The sequence below is a fragment of the Ylistrum balloti genome, unplaced genomic scaffold (assembly GCF_031769215.1).
Source record: "Ylistrum balloti isolate Yb309-2 unplaced genomic scaffold, AGI_CSIRO_Ybal_v1 Utg370388, whole genome shotgun sequence".
Lineage (NCBI taxonomy): Eukaryota > Metazoa > Mollusca > Bivalvia > Pectinida > Pectinidae > Ylistrum > Ylistrum balloti.
The window spans coordinates 695,863-717,533 of record NW_026782269.1 but is presented as its reverse complement, the minus strand read 5'-3'; the positions used below and the strand labels follow the sequence as shown (position 1 = coordinate 717,533).

General features: G+C 35.4%; 1 protein-coding gene across 1 annotated transcript; it reads right to left on the bottom strand.

Annotated features, from left to right (window-relative positions):
- Positions 1-73: 73 nt before the first annotated feature.
- Positions 74-20,142, bottom strand: LOC132554270 (uncharacterized). Its single transcript, XM_060218577.1, is given in 16 exon segments — positions 74-354; positions 3,158-3,239; positions 3,698-3,764; positions 3,766-3,814; positions 4,076-4,118; positions 4,757-5,264; positions 5,872-5,998; positions 6,788-6,956; positions 7,424-7,578; positions 8,475-8,601; positions 8,725-8,901; positions 10,116-10,247; positions 10,612-10,828; positions 15,806-16,102; positions 18,749-18,809; positions 19,869-20,142. Coding segments are annotated over 16 exon segments (2,766 nt in total).
- Between the last annotated feature and the right edge of the window lie 1,529 nt (positions 20,143-21,671).

Sequence of the window (21,671 nt, the reverse complement as noted above, 5' to 3'; positions counted from 1 at the left end):
TGAGAAACGAGCTAACAGTAATGCAAGTAAAATGTCATTATTGCCAACAGACAAAGGATCAACGACAAGAATGTCACTTCATTTTCGACTTCACGTACGCCAGAAGTTCGTCACTGCACTTGCACCGCTGAAGGGACTCCAAGAATACTTCCGAAAGTTTCTCGCCGAAGCCGATAGCGTAGTGTGACAGGCGGAACTTATCAAGCATTTTCCCCTTCGCGTCTTGTTCACTGAGCTGCATATGCTCGATATAATCCAGCTGCACTTGTGGTAGTTTAAGGACAACCGCCAAGTCTTTCCATTCCGGCCCCAACAGCTTCGACATTCCCAGAAGCGACAGCTCCGAGAACAGACCTATAAAAGATCGATCGGATTGAGGAACAGACAGTATTGTCAGATATCGATTTAGCTTTAGACATAAGAGAAAAATTCAACATGATAAAACTATAATTTTCTTCGATCTGAGACTCGTCATTGATGTCATTGACCTACGTTATCGATATTCGTTGTTCAACAATCTTGATGCTACATTTTGTAATACATTGAAAAATGTGTTTGTTTATTCATTGAAACGAAACACATATAAAAGGTAAGTTCAACTCCCTTGATTAATTGGAAAATTTAGTCTGTAAACTGTAAACTAGATCCCATGACCACTATGTGATCTTTTAGCTATTAGTAATCTTACAACCCGGCTTTGACGTCATATATTTTTAAGACGGAAAACACTAACTAAACATGTCAAATATAAAAATGTGTAACAGAAAATCAGAATATCAGGTAAATCTATATAAATAATGGGTAGATTTTGTCGCATATATCAACACATCCACAGTATGTGAATACTTCCATACAGAGAGACACACACACATGTACTGTATAGGTACAGTTCCATACAGACACACACACACATGTACTGTATAGATACAGTTCCATACAGACACACACACACATGTACTGTATAGGTACAGTTCCATACAGACACACACACACATGTACTGTATAGGTACAGTTCCATACAGACACACACACACACACATGTACTGTATAGGTACAGTTCTATACAGACACACACACACACATGTACTGTATAGGTACAGTTCTATACAGACACACGCGTGTACTGTATAGGTACAGTTCTATACAGACTCACCAACATGTACAGTATAGGTACAGTTCTATATAGACTCATCAACATGTACTGTATAGGTACAGTTCCATACAGACACACCAACATGTACTGTATAGGTACAGTTCTATACAGACACACACACATGTACTGTATAGGTACAGTTCCATACAGATGCACACACACACATGTACAGTATAGGTACAGTTCCATACAGACACACACACACATGTACTGTATAGGTACAGTTCTATACACACACACACACATGTACTGTATAGGTACAGTTCTATACAGACACACACACACATGAACTGTATAGGTACAGTTCTATACAGACACACACACACATGTACTGTATAGGTACAGTTCTATACAGACACACACACACATGTACTGTATAGGTACAGTTCCATACAGATGCACACACACACATGTACAGTATAGGTACAGTTCCATACAGACACACACACACACATGTACTGTATAGGTACAGTTCTATACACACACACATGTACTGTATAGGTACAGTTCTATACAGACACACACACACATGAACTGTATAGGTACAGTTCTATACAGACACACACACACATGTACTGTATAGGTACAGTTCTATACAGACACACACACACATGTACTGTATAGGTACAGTTCTATACAGACTCACCAACATGTACTGTATAGGTACAGTTCTATACAGACTCACACACACATGTACAGTATAGGTACAGTTCCATACAGACACACACACACACATGTACTGTATAGGTACAGTTCCATACAGACACACACACACACATGTACTGTATAGGTACAGTTCTATACAGACTCACCAACATGTACTGTATAGGTACAGTTCCATACAGATACACACACACATGTACAGTATAGGTACAGTTCCATGCAGACACACACACATGTACTGTATAGGTACAGTTCTATACAGACTCACCAACATGTACTGTATAGGTACAGTTCCATACAGACACACACCTGTACTGTATAGGTACAGTTCCATACAGACACACACATGTAGTGTATAGGTACAGTTCCATACAGACACACACATGTACTGTATAGGTACAGTTCCATACAGACACACACATGTACTGTATATGTACAGCTCCTAACACACACATGTACTGTATATGTACAGCTCCTAACACACACATGTACTGTATTGGCACATTTCCACATATATCTCCACAAACCAACACACACACACACACACACACACCCTCACACACACACACACACACACACACACACACACACACACCCACACACACACACACACACACACACATAGATTGGGTACACTTCCATACAGACACCCATACAACCACATCATCATCATCATCATCATCATCATCATCATCACCACTGAGATATTTCTGCTGCTCGTCTAGTTGTTTAACAGTCCGATCCTAGAAAACATTTCATTTTGTCACTATGCATACTTCCATTCCGTATGACTCTTTTAGATAAATGTTTACACATTTAGATATGTGACGTGATCTAGATCGGACACGATCTCCGATAATGATTTTTATAGGAGATAGATAGACCTACAATAAAAACCCAAAGATTCTCCATTTTAACTAATTCTCCTTCATTTAAACTGTTCCTGTCAAATCGTGAAATCAATAATAATGTGATGTAGACTGAAAGACATCACTCTATTCCCCTACAGAGAGCCCCTATGTACCGCAGGAGACCAGACCCAAAGTTCATACCGAGTTTAGAACATTTTAATCATCATTGTTTCAGACGAAACATGATTAACTCATTCCCTCTGAAAAAAAATATTAATTTTCAAAAATGATATTTTCCTGGTTGGACGTGTCCTTCCTCTAAAGAGGTGAGACCTTCCGGTTATGTCCCCTTCATTTCTCCTGAGCAAACAAGTAAAGTATTCAGTGACCCTAAAGGAGAACGATATTAAAACTTTTGATCTAGTTCCCTTCTGAGCCCCATCCCTGTGCCCTTAAGGACCAGATTCAATGAAAACAATCTAATGATTACCTGACTCCATGTATAATCTGACAAACCGACGAGCTTCGTCACACCACGAGTAACTTTTAACTGCATGTAGAATCTTCTCAATCTACAAAACAATCAGATATTACTACTTCTTAGTGACAAATAAATGTTACGTTGTCGATTCCGATGTGATCATTTGGTTTTTTTCATATTTGAATTTACTTTTTAAGATAGTAACCTCCTGCTTCCCATAACTACATTGTTTGAATTGCATAATCGATTTTGCTATTTCATGGTTTGAATGATAATGTGGACAACAGAGGATTTTGAGAGACGAAATTTTATGATCAGGATCTCGCTGGAAATTAATCTGATTCATTTGGGGTATGGTTATTTAGTTATTGGTTACAAATTTCTCATTTTGAGAACGTAACATTACAGTTCGTATTAACATGGTGATTGTTTTAGGACCCCAATGAGAAGTCTGCCTTGATCATTTCCTTATTATGATGTTAGCGGGTTAGAATAACGTTTTCTTGTATGGGCGGTATTTAGTGAATATTTCAACCTCATAGTTTTCACCTGTATGTCTTTTTCGTCTTTGTTTTGATTTGCCCATATGAACAGCGTTGTCTCGTATTTGATGATATTCTTCTCTGTTAGCCATCTTTGAACTGACGAATTTGCCCAGCGCTTGCACTGTACAATACACGAAATATGTTAAAAACTCAAACGTATTATAATTTGTAGTATTTATACAAATAACAACAAGTAAATAATTATATGAGACACGTACACATGTGACAATGTGTGAAGTAAAAACAAGTTTAATTACAAAGTAAAGTGACAATAACACTGATGTATCTAAGGATATAATGGTTTGAAATGAACTGCAGAAAAAAAATTGGTCAACTTTAAAGAATCATTGTTTTTATTAAAACAATCTTGATAAATACTTACTGTCGCCATTCATGGACAAGTGTGATAAATAGCGCTTCGACACCTAAAATGGAAACATATAAAACGCATTCGTATTTCTATGCTGGTTTAGGGATTGGTGATGAGCACACTCTACCTACAGTTTCCCTTATAACTATATCACATTATTATATTCACCTCTGGTAAGAAATCATCAACTTCATCAATACTTCTGTCGGACCTGAAGCAAGATTACCTCTACATTAACAGTTCTATGATTTCACCTTTAGTCTTGATACCTCAACCGTGCAACAATCAAGTTATCTTGACTTCGATGCTCGTTTATAATTTCACATTCATTTAGTTTACCCTGACCATTTCATTCCTCCTGTATCACCATTAGCTAGGCCACCTTGACCTCATTAGTCCTGCAAAGTCACCTTAAGACAGGTTACCTTGGCCTCGTCAGTCTTACAAAACCCGTTAGCCAGGCTATCTCGACCTCGATTGCAGCCTTACCTTTAGCCAAGTAACTTCGCCTTCATCAGTCCTACTATCTCAAATTTGTCCAGGTCCCCTCGAATTCAACAGTTCTACTATCTCAACTTTAGTCAGATACCTCGACCTCGACTACAATTTTACTTTTAGTCAGATCACCCCGACTTCATTAGTCATAATATCTCCCCTTTAGCCAGAATACCCTTACTTCATTTCCAATCTCACCTTTAGCCAGGTTACCTCGACCTCGTCAGTCCTCTCCTTAAGAGGTGCTCTAGCTCTGACTCTGTAATGAAGCAGTCCTCGATACCTGTCGTCATCCATTTGACCTGGAGATGTCTTGTTCACGACGTATATATTAAAGTTCAGTTTGCAAACGTCTTTATGGGCTTTGTATAGTAAGCCCGTTACCGTTCCTTGTTGTAACCTTCTACCTTTGTACTCCAGTCCGATATTACCAGACATATACAACTCGACGATTTCCCCGTCCATGATATTAAAGTCTGCCAACTCCATTGGGCCTCTGGTGTATCCTTGTTCTTTCAGTCGAATGATTTCCCTTGATGCTTGCTTCGATGAAAGGACGTGCACAAAGCTTTCGGCTTGATAGTCGTCTGTTTTATGCCTGCAGACCAGTGTTACGGTCGTACCAATCTCCCGGTTTCTAATCTCATTGGCGATTTCTCCAATATCTTTCTCAGACGTGTCATCAGAGATGGTCAGGGATATCAACCTGTACAGATTGCAGATACATATAAGTATTTGTGATAACTTGTATATAATAAAATTTCATCTTGCATCCTCCCGATACACAAATTCATCTATCTATCATAAATCAGAAGTAGAAACATTATTCCATTTTCCAGTCGGTACTCATCCGGTTTTTCCATCATAAGATTGGTTCTTGCTGTTTACCTCAGGCATTGTTAAAGACAGAAAACACCCTTCTCTCGCAAAATGACACGAACTGAACCAGCCGGTTAGATTGGTGTATTCTGGCATTGTGATATTTAAGATTGTACAAATCACAACTGCTTAGCTCCTTATATAACAAGAAAGAAAATACCAACAAAAACAGAATCTTAATCCAAAACATGAACAAAAGAAAAATTTACACGGAGATTCCTGAAAAATACAAGGATAATAGGACCAGGTGTTCCGGAAGAATAAGTGTCTACTGCTTCATCAACAACACCCGCCATTTAAATATTGATGTCCAAGTAAGGAATGTCACTTTCCAAAATGGGAGCAAGGTAAACATGCACGATTTTTAAGATTAACATACATATTTTTTTAACACTGATGATGTACCCAGGAGAATAAACCTTAGAAAAACTTACTCAAAACGTCTGTTCCCCGCCTCTAAGATAAATCCTAGTTCTTTATAAAGCTTTTTTATGACTTTTGGATCAAGCACTTTCCACTTTCCATCATCCCCAGTGAAAACTAATACCGAACGCCATTTTTCTGTGAAAAGAATAATATTATTATAGTGTTATTTAAAAAGACCAATTGACATAACCACAATTGAAACTGAGCAAAAAGCACAAAGAAACAGTTATCAACCATGTAAAAAAAAATCTTAGTGAAAACGAAAAAACACGGATTTAGAATACAGTAGCAGTTAGATAAGTAAATTCAGATATGATTTAGTTTTACACTAAATTACACTGGTAACATAAAAAAAATAATACAGGATCATCGACGTGTATCTGGCGCTCATTAGTTTGTCCCTGGAGTTTACTGTATGGTGTTATTGATAAGATATATTGGAAGTTATATAAACGTGTAAGTGTACATCAATAGGATTACAATAATAAAGACCTTCTCTAGTGTTATTGTATACCAACAGAGTAACATGGATAACGACCTTCTCTAGTGTAACTGTACATCAATAGAGTAACAAGGATAACGACCTTCTCTAGTGGAACTGTACATCAATAGAGTAACAAGGATAACGACCTTCTCTAGTGGAACTGTACATCAATAGAGTAACAAGGATAACGACCTTCTCTAGTGGAATTGTACATCAACAGAGTAACAAGGATAACGACCTTCTCTAGTGGAACTGTACATCAATAGAGTAACAAGGATAACGACCTTCTCTAGTGGAACTGTACATCAATATAGTAATAAGGATAACGACTTTTCCAAACATATGGAACATATAAATGTGTACCTGAAAAAAAATGGTACTCTGAATGTTAATAGTGTGACTCAATAGACCATTTATACAGTGTCAGTATTCAACATTACCATATACAGCTGTATTGCCGGACTTTTTCGGAATCAACTCTCGAATCTGTTTTGCTATGTGACTATTTCCTGATTTGTCCAAGCATACCAGGACCTTTTCAGCTGCCGATGGTCGCTGTAGAATCATCTCCAGCAGATGTTTCGTCCTTTTTTGTATATCCATCAGATTCTAGTAAAAAAATAATAAATGGCACCTTTCTGAATAACGTTTGTGTTTCATCTAAATTTAGAAATTATAATTTTTATAATCGTGTTGTGAAATAATGGAAGTACAGTTGCACGAAGACTTTTATTAATCTAATATGAGACGGAAGCAAACATAAGATTCTGTTTATCACATAACTTTTTTTTGCAAACATTCATGACTACAACATCTAATTAAACTAATCCAAAATCGTAAATGTCCATTTTCTCCCTCCATGTCTCATTGTTTAATCAGCATAAGATGCCATGAAACACTTCATCAAAACTGAGCCAATCAAACCAGCGATAGGTCATATTACATATGTGTCATAACTGATACTTATTTGAATGACAACATTACTTTATATAATTGTTCAATGTGTTATTTATGTTTGGTACAATAATATATACATATCACTGAATATATAGATACTATAATATGTATTTCAGTACTTTGTTATCGTTTGCTTCCTTAGTGTTGATCACGCCATCTCTCTGTAAGTGCTCAAGTAAAGGATCCAGTTTGATGTTAGAAAGATCATTTCCAGACGTAACCAGTTCGTTCAGGGCATTGCAAGCCTCCTTCCGTTCCTTACAGTGAGACAACACTATAAAAAAATGAGATGAAAGCAGTAGATAATACCAGGTTGATTTCCTTCAAATATTCAAATATTGCAAGCCGCTTTCCTTTCATTACAGTGAGACGACACTGTAACAAAAACACGATGAAGTCAGTTGTTCTGCAGGAAATAACATTTCAGTAATATGCTTATTGTTTACTATAAAAAAAGCAATTATCTGCGTTATCCTCCAACTCTACTGGATTCAATTGCAAAAATGTACTACAAAACATATATCATAAACACCCTACTAAATAAGTTTCACTTTAAGGTATATGAGTGATATCTTTAAATATAAGTTTTTATATTAATCATTTCTACCGACCAGATTTAGAAATAAAGGACCGGGCTTAATCCTTTAAATCTACTTCCATCAACCTACAACGCAGTCAAGGGGGCTGTTTTCGAAGCATTTGAATGATTATTAATTACCTGTAATGATTTTTTTTATTTTTCGATAGCAAAAACCTTGCTTCCTAAACCTGTGATATAAATAGTGTAGTTCATTCTCAAGTTTTCCTTGATTCAGGACGTGTGCTGACCAAAGCACATAAAACCAAGAGGTGCTGAAGCCTATATGAATTGGAATATGTTAGTCGTTATCATGATTAGAATGCCTGATTTTATTATCTGTTACTAAACCCGTTCTGATTTTGAGAACATGGTATTACATATTTATCATTTCATGGCGTGCCATCATTATGTTAAACAGACTTACCCTTCTAAATCACCTGGTCTTCCATCATGTATTTTCCAATGATCTCCATGTAAATTTTGATCTAGGTTTTCGTTGGTACCTTTGAAGGATAACTATATAACTGTTTGTTATGTTTTAGATTGATGAGAAGTGTTGTGTTTTTGTTTTGTTTGTTTTTTTTACTCACTCTTATCCTCTGATATCTTGACATTGATGTCCTTCGTTGTTTTTTGCCCACAGTCGACTTCTACGCGTACCTGAGCGCCAAGAAACTTCTTCTGTCGTGCCATATTTGTTCCATTATCAGTTGATACCTGTAGACAAAATACATGTTTACTTTATAACATTAATACGTACCAACACACAAGACTTCTTTGTTTTGATGTTAGAAGTTATGGATGGGCCGTTAAAACGAATCAAATTAACGTGTAACTTACATTGATCTTGATATTGTCATTCCCGCACCCTGGAGGAACCTGGAACTGCATACAGTCTTCCTTGAAGGTCGAACCATTTTTGTCGACTTTTATCTTTTTTCCCTTGTTTACAGCGGCTACTATTATTCTAACTGACCTGAAGCTTTCAACTGTAGTCCCAATGTACTTGACCCCTTTCTGTAAATGAAGGATTCAACCATAGTTGGATTAAACATTGATAATGTATTCATTAAATTCTCTAAATTTATTAAATAAATGAATCCTATTAAGTGTTGCGTAAGAGTTTTCGCTTATGTAATGAAACCACGATCTGACAAAAACGTTTTTGCTTATTGTCATAATGCATCACATCGTCTTAATCCTAATCCTAATACCAGTCAACTCACAAAGTAATTACCACGATCCATGTCTTACATTCACCTAATGTCTGAGCTGCTATTTATAAACAGTATCACTTTTCATTATCACTAGCACAGAAAAATATAACCACCTTTCATAAGTACTAACTCAGGAACTATAACCGCCTTTCATAAGTACTACCTCAGGAACTGTAACCGCCTTTCATAAGTACTACCTCAGGAACTGTAACCACTTTTCATTATCACTACAACAGAAAACTGTAACCACCTTTCATAATTACTAACCCAGGAAAATGTAACCACCTTTCATAATTACTAACCCAGGAATTGTAACCTTTAATAAGTACTACCCAAGGAAAATGTAACCACCTTTTATAATTACTACCTCAGTAAACTATAACTACCTTTTATAATTACTTACCCAGGAAAATGTAACTACTTTTCATAAGGACTACACCAGGAAAGTATAATCACCCATCATAAGAACTTCTGGAAACTATAACCACCTTTTATAATTACTACCTCGGTAAACTATAACCACCTTGTACAATTACTACCTCAGTAAACTATAAGCACCTTTTATAATTACTACCTCAGTAAACTATAAGCACCTTTTATAATTACTACCTCAGTAAACTATAAGCACCTTTTATAATTACTACCTCAGTAAACTATAATCACCTTTTATAATTACTTACCCAGGAAAATGTAACTACTTTTCATAAGTGCTACACCAGGAAAGTATAATCACCCTTCATAAGAACTTCTGGAAACTATAACCACCTTTCATAATTACTACCCCAGGACACTATGACTACCTTTCATAATTACTACCACAGAAAATGTAACTACTTTACACATGGTTGTCTAAGAGGAGACAATAAAACACAAAAAGGTAAATAGGTAAATATATCGACATGCCAAAAAAGCTAGTTGTCACAACATAAATCGCCTGGACCACTACATGCAACCTGATATTTAAATACGGATGTCTGTATCAGAAGGTTTAATAACAAACAGAGGTTAACGTACCTGAAAGGCCTTAACTTTCCTTTCGGTGAGTATATCCGGGGACGTCCAGGGTCCATTGTCGATTGAGATCTTGACCTCTGGCTCGTGCTTGATTCCATCGATCGAATATGGCACGTACACTTCCATCGGCTCCTTATTTGTTAGCACATACAAACAAAATCATTATTGAAATTTCTCAGATTATTGTATTTAATGTATCGTTCGTGTTAGTTGAAATGTCACGAACGGTTCTTGAGTTCCAAAAACAAATGAAATATCCATAGGTTGAAAGTCTCACAGACCTTAGTGAGGAGACTTGTATTAGACATCAGACATTCTACCATTAAAGAAAAATAATTGAAACAGAAAACGACACCAAAAATTAAATCGTTCTTAAGCTAGTCCTCAAAAGGTGAAAATTAAATATGTTTAAAAAAAAACCTTTTGTCGGTTAATTTTTTGTTAAAATGCTACCTGTACATCGATAGTCACCAATAGATGATTTATCAGTACGAACCTCCAGATTTACCGCCACATTGCTATAACCGTTCATCAAAATCGGACTTGACGCTTGCTCTTCATATCGTGTATCCAACCAATCTGACATCGTGATCCGGCTTTCCATGTTATTGCACTGGAGCGAGGTGGTCTGGAAGCTCCCGTCCATGGCATAAATCACACACAATATATCAGTGTTAGTGAATGCGTCTTCCTGAGGTGCGTTGTCCATAAACCTGCAACATTAAAATAATATACATTTTAAAATGTCCGTGTATTTAAGTAGAGATTAAAAATATTGTAATCAAGTAAGGTTCAGAGCGGAAAAATTATGATTAGGTAAAATTATATTTCAGTAGATAAGCGTGTTTTCCTTGTGTTATACTGCTTTATTAGTATGCAATGATTAAAGTGTATATATATTGTCATGTACCACTGTGATGTTAAGTGTGGGAGAGGGCTTAAATAGGCTATGTCTGATGTCCAATCCCTTTGTCATATATACAAATATGTATATATATATATTGATATGTCAATAAATTTGTTTCAATTCAATCGTAAATTCTTGCATATTATATATCGATGGTACTCATAAAAGTAAGATAGAGAATTAGTAAGGTTGATAAAGGCTATATGGACGTTTTACAGTCATTATAATTGCATTGAGAAATATTCTAATTTTTGTTGGTGCGGCATAAAGCTTGACGTGTTTGATGCCCATTAGATTGCCGATTTGTTCCGTTGTTGTATATAATGTTATCATTTGTGAACATAGCATAATTTTCTCGGATTGACAAAGATTAACATCGCGGAAGACGCTTGCTCTTTCGAAACATTTGGTCTTATTCTCCTTAAACTGTATCAGGAATCTCTGTCTATTTTTATTTATGTTAATATTCTGTCATAGTTTCCTAGTTTTGTGTTTAAGTTAAGATTATGTCATAATGTCGGTATTTCGTTGTTGTTTTTAGACAATTCAGAACACCATCATAGATTTATCACAATTGATTAAGAATTCTTACACTAAAGGTTTCCAGTTTTCAGGATTTCTTCGTCGTTTTTCCTCCTCTTCTCGTTTCTTCATCTTTTCCTGTCTGTCCTTCCGTTCCTTTTCGTTCTCTAATGTCTTGCCATACCCATCGACTGCACTTTGTAAGTCTCTGATATCATTGTCATCTATTCCTTCCTGTGACTGAACCTTTTCACATGCAGAATTGACGTTTTCAGTGAGAGAAACCAGTTTTTGTTGTCGCTCAGTGAACTTCGCAAGTTCCGCTAGTTGTTTTGCGATTTCTTCATTACTTCTGCGGGCTGTTTCCCTACATAAATACTTTAACTTAGAAGTGGTTACTAAACAACGGGTTTTGGTATGCGGTATTTCTTTTACTCTCGTTACTTATTTTGTTCCAAAAATTACAAAAACATCAGATTTAGGTTTTTTTTTAAACTTTTGAAAAAAAAACTAGAGTGAAAGAAATTCAATATACCACGACCGCAAGTTTGTGTGACCTGTTTTCTCCACAATGAAAGAGCTAATCTGAAATTTAAACGACCTCTTCTGTACCAACATGTGTCTTGTTAACGCCACCGGGTGGTCGGGTAGTCAGTTGTAACACACGCCTTTCATCTAGGCGTCTGTGGTTCAATTCCGGGAACGGACGTGAAAGGTATGAGGTCACCTGCCCGAATCACGTGGGATTTCTCCGGGTTAGGTGGTTTCTACCCATAGTAAGACCACTCGCGCACTTTCATCAGGGCCAAGAATAGTGATTAATATAAGCTTAAAGCTTGTTTCGCAATGGTTGTAAAATAAATAAAGTTTATGTCATCAGTTGGAGCGGGATGATATGGCAGTTAGCGAAACGCTGATAATTGATATGCAAAACTAACAATTTCATAAATACATAGCGACATTGTAACTTATTACAACTTATAACTTAAAAGATAAAGAACAAATGTTTACAAAAACCATTGAGAAACTAGTTATTGCGCGTTTTAGTTACAGAGAATGCTTCAAGTGTTTTACAACAAGATATTTTATTCCACAACTAACTGTAAATCAAACATTTAAAACTACTTTAATGTGGTGTGTTTACATGCCAGCTCAAACGATTTGCTTGAGTATATTGTTTTAATCCATTTTATTCACTCAAAATTTACGAGGTAGATGGATCACAATAAGTTATTATGAAGCAGATATTCCGATAAGTTGATGAGAATAATGTACGATTTAATATTACTGAATCGATATTACACGGATCAACAACATATCAATTTCCTATTTTTTTTTTATTTTAGCATGACTGTGTTTTCCCTATCCCTGATAAACCTCGGGGTTGATAACTTCAATACAGGTCGATAATTGTAAAGTACTTACGATTCCTTGGCAGCGCCATATCCAAATGAACCACTGGAGAAAAAAATATCTGTACTAAATGGTCTTACACAAGAAAAAAAGACCTTAATTAAGACGATAAAAAGCATACAAACGGCACAAATTTTCCAAAAATCAATAATAGTAATTAAGGATTAATCAAGATTAAGTGTGGGAGAGGGCTTAAATAGGCTATGTCTGATGTCCAATCCCTTTGTCATATATACAAATATGTATATATATTTATTGATATGTCAATAAATTTGTTTCAATTCAATCGTAAATTCTTGCATATTATATATCGATGGTACTCATAAAAGTAAGATAGAGAATTAGTAAGGTTGATAAAGGCTATATGGACGTTTTACAGTCATTATAATTGCATTGAGAAATATTCTAATTTTTGTTGGTGCGGCATAAAGCTTGACGTGTTTGATGCCCATTAGATTGCCGATTTGTTCCGTTGTTGTATATAATGTTATCATTTGTGAACATAGCATAATTTTCTCGGATTGACAAAGATTAACATCGCGGAAGACGCTTGCTCTTTCGAAACATTTGGTCTTATTCTCCTTAAACTGTATCAGGAATCTCTGTCTATTTTTATTTATGTTAATATTCTGTCATAGTTTCCTAGTTTTGTGTTTAAGTTAAGATTATGTCATAATGTCGGTATTTCGTTGTTGTTTTTAGACAATTCAGAACACCATCATAGATTTATCACAATTGATTAAGAATTCTTACACTAAAGGTTTCCAGTTTTCAGGATTTCTTCGTCGTTTTTCCTCCTCTTCTCGTTTCTTCATCTTTTCCTGTCTGTCCTTCCGTTCCTTTTCGTTCTCTAATGTCTTGCCATACCCATCGACTGCACTTTGTAAGTCTCTGATATCATTGTCATCTATTCCTTCCTGTGACTGAACCTTTTCACATGCAGAATTGACGTTTTCAGTGAGAGAAACCAGTTTTTGTTGTCGCTCAGTGAACTTCGCAAGTTCCGCTAGTTGTTTTGCGATTTCTTCATTACTTCTGCGGGCTGTTTCCCTACATAAATACTTTAACTTAGAAGTGGTTACTAAACAACGGGTTTTGGTATGCGGTATTTCTTTTACTCTCGTTACTTATTTTGTTCCAAAAATTACAAAAACATCAGATTTAGGTTTTTTTTTAAACTTTTGAAAAAAAAACTAGAGTGAAAGAAATTCAATATACCACGACCGCAAGTTTGTGTGACCTGTTTTCTCCACAATGAAAGAGCTAATCTGAAATTTAAACGACCTCTTCTGTACCAACATGTGTCTTGTTAACGCCACCGGGTGGTCGGGTAGTCAGTTGTAACACACGCCTTTCATCTAGGCGTCTGTGGTTCAATTCCGGGAACGGACGTGAAAGGTATGAGGTCACCTGCCCGAATCACGTGGGATTTCTCCGGGTTAGGTGGTTTCTACCCATAGTAAGACCACTCGCGCACTTTCATCAGGGCCAAGAATAGTGATTAATATAAGCTTAAAGCTTGTTTCGCAATGGTTGTAAAATAAATAAAGTTTATGTCATCAGTTGGAGCGGGATGATATGGCAGTTAGCGAAACGCTGATAATTGATATGCAAAACTAACAATTTCATAAATACATAGCGACATTGTAACTTATTACAACTTATAACTTAAAAGATAAAGAACAAATGTTTACAAAAACCATTGAGAAACTAGTTATTGCGCGTTTTAGTTACAGAGAATGCTTCAAGTGTTTTACAACAAGATATTTTATTCCACAACTAACTGTAAATCAAACATTTAAAACTACTTTAATGTGGTGTGTTTACATGCCAGCTCAAACGATTTGCTTGAGTATATTGTTTTAATCCATTTTATTCACTCAAAATTTACGAGGTAGATGGATCACAATAAGTTATTATGAAGCAGATATTCCGATAAGTTGATGAGAATAATGTACGATTTAATATTACTGAATCCATATTACACGGATCAACAACATATCAATTTCCTATTTTTTTTTATTTTAGCATGACTGTGTTTTCCCTATCCCTGATAAACCTCGGGGTTGATAACTTCAATACAGGTCGATAATTGTAAAGTACTTACGATTCCTTGGCAGCGCCATATCCAAATGAACCACTGGAGAAAAAAATATCTGTACTAAATGGTCTTACACAAGAAAAAAAGACCTTAATTAAGACGATAAAAAGCATACAAACGGCACAAATTTTCCAAAAATCAATAACAGTAATTAAGGATTAATCAAGATTAAGTGTGGGAGAGGGCTTAAATAGGCTATGTCTGAAGTCCAATCCCTTTGTCATATATACAAATATGTATATATATTTATTGATATGTCAATAAATTTGTTTCAATTCAATCGTAAATTCTTGCATATTATATATCGATGGTACTCATAAAAGTAAGATAGAGAATTAGTAAGGTTGATAAAGGCTATATGGACGTTTTACAGTCATTATAATTGCATTGAGAAATATTCTAATTTTTGTTGGTGCGGCATAAAGCTTGACGTGTTTGATGCCCATTAGATTGCCGATTTGTTCCGTTGTTGTATATAATGTTATCATTTGTGAACATAGCATAATTTTCTCGGATTGACAAAGATTAACATCGCGGAAGACGCTTGCTCTTTCGAAACATTTGGTCTTATTCTCCTTAAACTGTATCAGGAATCTCTGTCTATTTTTATTTATGTTAATATTCTGTCATAGTTTCCTAGTTTTGTGTTTAAGTTAAGATTATGTCATAATGTCGGTATTTCGTTGTTGTTTTTAGACAATTCAGAACACCATCATAGATTTATCACAATTGATTAAGAATTCTTACACTAAAGGTTTCCAGTTTTCAGGATTTCTTCGTCGTTTTTCCTCCTCTTCTCGTTTCTTCATCTTTTCCTGTCTGTCCTTCCGTTCCTTTTCGTTCTCTAATGTCTTGCCATACCCATCGACTGCACTTTGTAAGTCTCTGATATCATTGTCATCTATTCCTTCCTGTGACTGAACCTTTTCACATGCAGAATTGACGTTTTCAGTGAGAGAAACCAGTTTTTGTTGTCGCTCAGTGAACTTCGCAAGTTCCGCTAGTTGTTTTGCGATTTCTTCATTACTTCTGCGGGCTGTTTCCCTACATAAATACTTTAACTTAGAAGTGGTTACTAAACAACGGGTTTTGGTATGCGGTATTTCTTTTACTCTCGTTACTTATTTTGTTCCAAAAATTACAAAAACATCAGATTTAGGTTTTTTTTTAAACTTTTGAAAAAAAAACTAGAGTGAAAGAAATTCAATATACCACGACCGCAAGTTTGTGTGACCTGTTTTCTCCACAATGAAAGAGCTAATCTGAAATTTAAACGACCTCTTCTGTACCAACATGTGTCTTGTTAACGCCACCGGGTGGTCGGGTAGTCAGTTGTAACACACGCCTTTCATCTAGGCGTCTGTGGTTCAATTCCGGGAACGGACGTGAAAGGTATGAGGTCACCTGCCCGAATCACGTGGGATTTCTCCGGGTTAGGTGGTTTCTACCCATAGTAAGACCACTCGCGCACTTTCATCAGGGCCAAGAATAGTGATTAATATAAGCTTAAAGCTTGTTTCGCAATGGTTGTAAAATAAATAAAGTTTATGTCATCAGTTGGAGCGGGATGATATGGCAGTTAGCGAAACGCTGATAATTGATATGCAAAACTAACAATTTCATAAATACATAGCGACATTGTAACTTATTACAACTTATAACTTAAAAGATAAAGAACAAATGTTTACAAAAACCATTGAGAAACTAGTTATTGCGCGTTTTAGTTACAGAGAATGCTTCAAGTGTTTTACAACAAGATATTTTATTCCACAACTAACTGTAAATCAAACATTTAAAACTACTTTAATGTGGTGTGTTTACATGCCAGCTCAAACGATTTGCTTGAGTATATTGTTTTAATCCATTTTATTCACTCAAAATTTACGAGGTAGATGGATCACAATAAGTTATTATGAAGCAGATATTCCGATAAGTTGATGAGAATAATGTACGATTTAATATTACTGAATCGATATTACACGGATCAACAACATATCAATTTCCTATTTTTTTTTTATTTTAGCATGACTGTGTTTTCCCTATCCCTGATAAACCTCGGGGTTGATAACTTCAATACAGGTCGATAATTGTAAAGTACTTACGATTCCTTGGCAGCGCCATATCCAAATGAACCACTGGAGAAAAAAATATCTGTACTAAATGGTCTTACACAAGAAAAAAAGACCTTAATTAAGACGATAAAAAGCATACAAACGGCACAAATTTTCCAAAAATCAATAATAGTAATTAAGGATTAATCAACAATATGCTAGTCTTCAATCAGTAGTTCGATATAATAAAGAATTCAAGACGGAATGGACTTATTTGTTGGTGGTTTTGTTTTACCTCCCAATGTGATTATCAGTAAATTTAAGATTGTTTTGGACAAGAACATCAATATACGAAAAACATTTACCCTGACACGCCTAGCATGCGCTCCACGGAAGTACCAACTTTACCAACGCTGTACATGTATAAATACTTAGAAAACTTCATCATTATTAAAACAGAATCAAACTCATTCCAGGTTTGTTCTATACACAGTGAAAAATCGCATAACAAAACCCTGTCATATCCCAACCCTGTGTGTCTGTGGCAAAGATCAATATGGTTATTACCATTGCGTCTTGGTCATCAAGATTGCAATTGTATACTTTACATAGGCGCTGACATATACTTTATCACTGTAACCACGGATTCAAATACATCTATATCTTAATCCGTGCTGTGACATCGCAACTTCGTAGAATGATGCAAGTCATGTTGTAATATCAAAGGGACGATTAAAAATTGTAATCAAAATCATATTTTTATAAAATCTTTTCAATTATACTGATTCTAAACAACATGCAAAACAAGAGGCTTGGTAGGTATTTGGCAACTTGTTTACTTCTGGATCACATATCTGATCTTAATTCTAAAATGTAAAAAAAAAAGTCGGTCATTTTCAGTTTTGGTCTATGCGGGGGGAAATCCAGAAAGTTGTGCTGTAAACAAAACAGTTACGCCATACAACAACAATAATAATTACACATGACTGGGACATTTCACAGACAACTGCCTTAACACATTGCATATTAGAGATAGCTATGATGACAGTGAACCCCACACACCTGACGAAATATTACCGTTATATTGACCTGTTGACATGCTGTGTGTTTGGCTCTAGCCGAGCGATAATAAATTCTTTTACATTATTTTGTTGTGTATAGACATGACATAAACGGATTTTTCTTAAATGCAATGGAATTTAAATCAAACAGACCTAGTATTTCAGTATAAGCAGTGGATAGATGCACCAGGTATACCAACGTTGATGTATAAACAGCAAACAAACTTTCAATCAGTGGTCATGTTACTTCATGTAATATATGATATCTTTTAATTTACTATCGTTAAACTCTAGAGGCAATGCTGATAAGGATAAATACCTGGAGTTAATGAACGTTCCATGAAATTAAGTTAACCATAGAAAGTATTTCCGTGCTAGTATTATCAACATTGGATATATGTGCTAATATTGACCCACTTATTGATTCACGTATACATGGATCAATCTATAGCTCTTACTGTAGAATTTGTTGCTATGTTGCCACCTCTAAGAAATATCCATGTCCTATGCCTTCAATGTTTCAATATTTTATCTGTATTTCTCACGTTTATGTATAAAATCAAGCTTTAAGTACTTACGATTTCCCATCGTCTCTGACTTGACCATAACCATGCTTCTGTTGGCTACTAGGTGTCGGGACTGTTAGGGAAAATAGACTACAGTTAATGAGTGTGTATGGCTCACCTGATGTCATTTACCTAAATATGTTATCATTTCTAATCATGGACTTTTAAATATTGTTTTAGTTTAGTTTGTACTAAAAACGCCTACCATGTAAATCGTGATCAATCCAAGTAAGAAAAGTCACATTTTCAAATGAGAACAAGACGTACAACAACGGAACGAACTGGCAAACTAAGGAGTACCAAACACATCCAACTACATATCGCACAAAGAAATAGAATATTTTACGATGAGATCACTATGACGACGGTAAAACTTTCCCATATTTCGTATCGACCTGCATCGTTTGAAAACCTGTTTCGATTTTGTCCTTCAGTTGACGACTGTGGAATTTCAATTTCAATTATAATAACCATGACAATATGACAATATTCCTCACACTATAAAATCTACTTAACCTCTCTTTATCAACAATGACATAAAATAAGGGGTATAATATGCGCCTACTGAAGTTGATTCTAAAAGTTTCATTTAAAACAAATTTGAAAAATCTAACTGAGTATCGACTTTAAAGCCTGATGTTGTTAGTAATGAATACCGTTATCTTGATCTGAAATAGCGCTATCAAATGTCGAACTTCTTACGTTTGACTTCATACAAATACTAACAGGACTCCTAACTGGAAATAGGACACATCTCATCTAGTTCCCTACAAAGTGCTTCTACAAGTTGATAAGATGAATACATATATTGAACAACTTGCACGCAAATCGTGCTAATGGTAAAAGGCACTTGAATTTCGAATCAACTGTATCATGTAAACACCATAGGTTTGGGGGTATAGAGATGCTGCTATCAAGAAATGGAAAATTTTCAAAAGGGAAATTGAAATCATCACGTTTATCATACAGCTTGGTGGAAAGCTGTCTATGTTGGTTTTGTAGAAGGAAATGATAGAGTTAATCCTTGAAGGAAAACAAAACTGTTTGTATAATATGTACCTATTATATCTTAGGGTATTACTTATTCGTACTCATAAGCCGTGTCCCTGATATCGATGAGAGGTTTACCTACCTAATTTTTTGACGAGATCCGACATTATCTGCACGCTCTCTATCATTGACCTCTTCACGTTGTCTCTTATTGCACTTATTTCCTCGTTCACATCCTCAACATAACCTTTGACCTTCGTGATGCCGTCCGAGGTCTTCGCAGTCAGATCATTAACACATGACTGGTACCGCTGTGCCTCTTCTATTGTAGATTTGGTAGGACTGGTTATGCCGGTCCATTCCCGGGATAATCCTGTCAATAGTTTTATGGCAGGAATGTCACGTTGTGTTCCCATCTTCTCTTCACTGCAAAAAAACGATGATATTGCATGCTGTTCAAATATAGGATTCCCCAGTTACCTAATTATCCTATATTTTCGTGAATCGCAAATTTCGTAGTTTGCCATGGAAAGCATTTTCTATGACATTTGATTTCGTTTCCAGGTGGAACTTGCAACATCGCTTGTGCAGAATTAATATGCTCTTAACTGCTTGTACTTTCTTTGGTAATGAGTTCCCACGAAATCAATGATACTAAAAGCCCTGCGAAAATCAGTAATTAAACAACAACGGTCAAAAGTTTTTTCTTAATGAACGCAATAAATACTGTGAACAGTTAATGAATATTCGATTCGATTCTGAACGCCGAAAAGTCGTAACCTATAAAAAATGCATGTTTGAAATGTGCCTTGTCTTAACAGCATAATGTGTAAACTGGTTTGGACATTTTTATCATATTTCTACAGGCAATGATCTTGGTTTGTCAGCAGGAAAAGTATGAGGAAACCAGAGCACCTTATATTAAATGTGATATTTAAACATGTTCATTGACATATTTCTATATATATACTACGCTTCATGAAGTGGCAGACTATGACCCATTATAGTAAATATCTACGCGACTAACAACATGCGTACCAATGCAATAAAATGGATAGCCCTCTGTAAAAACATATTTTGTCAACAACATATATATCTTTTCGGGCTGTGCAAACAGAACTTTGTTTAATCGATTTAAATAAAAAGATTTATTGCTTCTATAGACATGTCAATTACTCAATATTGTATTGCACGAGTGGAAATGTCAACGTTACGTTTTATGATTCCGAGGATACTAAACAGAAATCATTCACGTTTACTCGTTAAAAACTTAAAAATTGCTACTTTGGATCACCACAATTGCACCGATAATGTGATGTGAATATAAATTTTGTTGAGGGGTTCATAGACCTGTAGTGGTAATATAACGATTTATCTTAATGGACTACGGAATTTTTTTCAATAATAGTTCAAGAGACATTTTTTACTCAAACTTTTATTTCCAAAGACGTAAAGTGTCGGCTCTGAAACCGTCGTCAAAATCTAATCAGGTATAATATATGACATTAGTGAATATAAATTAAACATGTTCACATGTGGCGATTCTTTCGATATTCAGGTGATTTTTCCAAATGCTATGACTCTATGTAATGTCTACAACCGACAGACAAATCACAATATGATTATTTCATGTACGACATGAAGTTCGATAATCGGATGATTTCGTTAACGTCATTCTCATTTGAGAACACAAAATTAATTTTTAAGTGAATGAGATTTACACGTGTTGAAGAAGAAGACGCTTTTCCATTTTGAAACACCTGGTCTGGTTAGCTTTGTACGTTTTAATTGATCTTTATGTAGAACATTGTTTTGTTTATGTTTTGACTTCGATTTCGAGTTTGAGATCATATCGTGTCAGCATTTGTAGAATATCGGTCGCTCTAATTTAACGATAACGAAATAACTATAGACAATATATACAAGATTGATGGAGATCCACTTT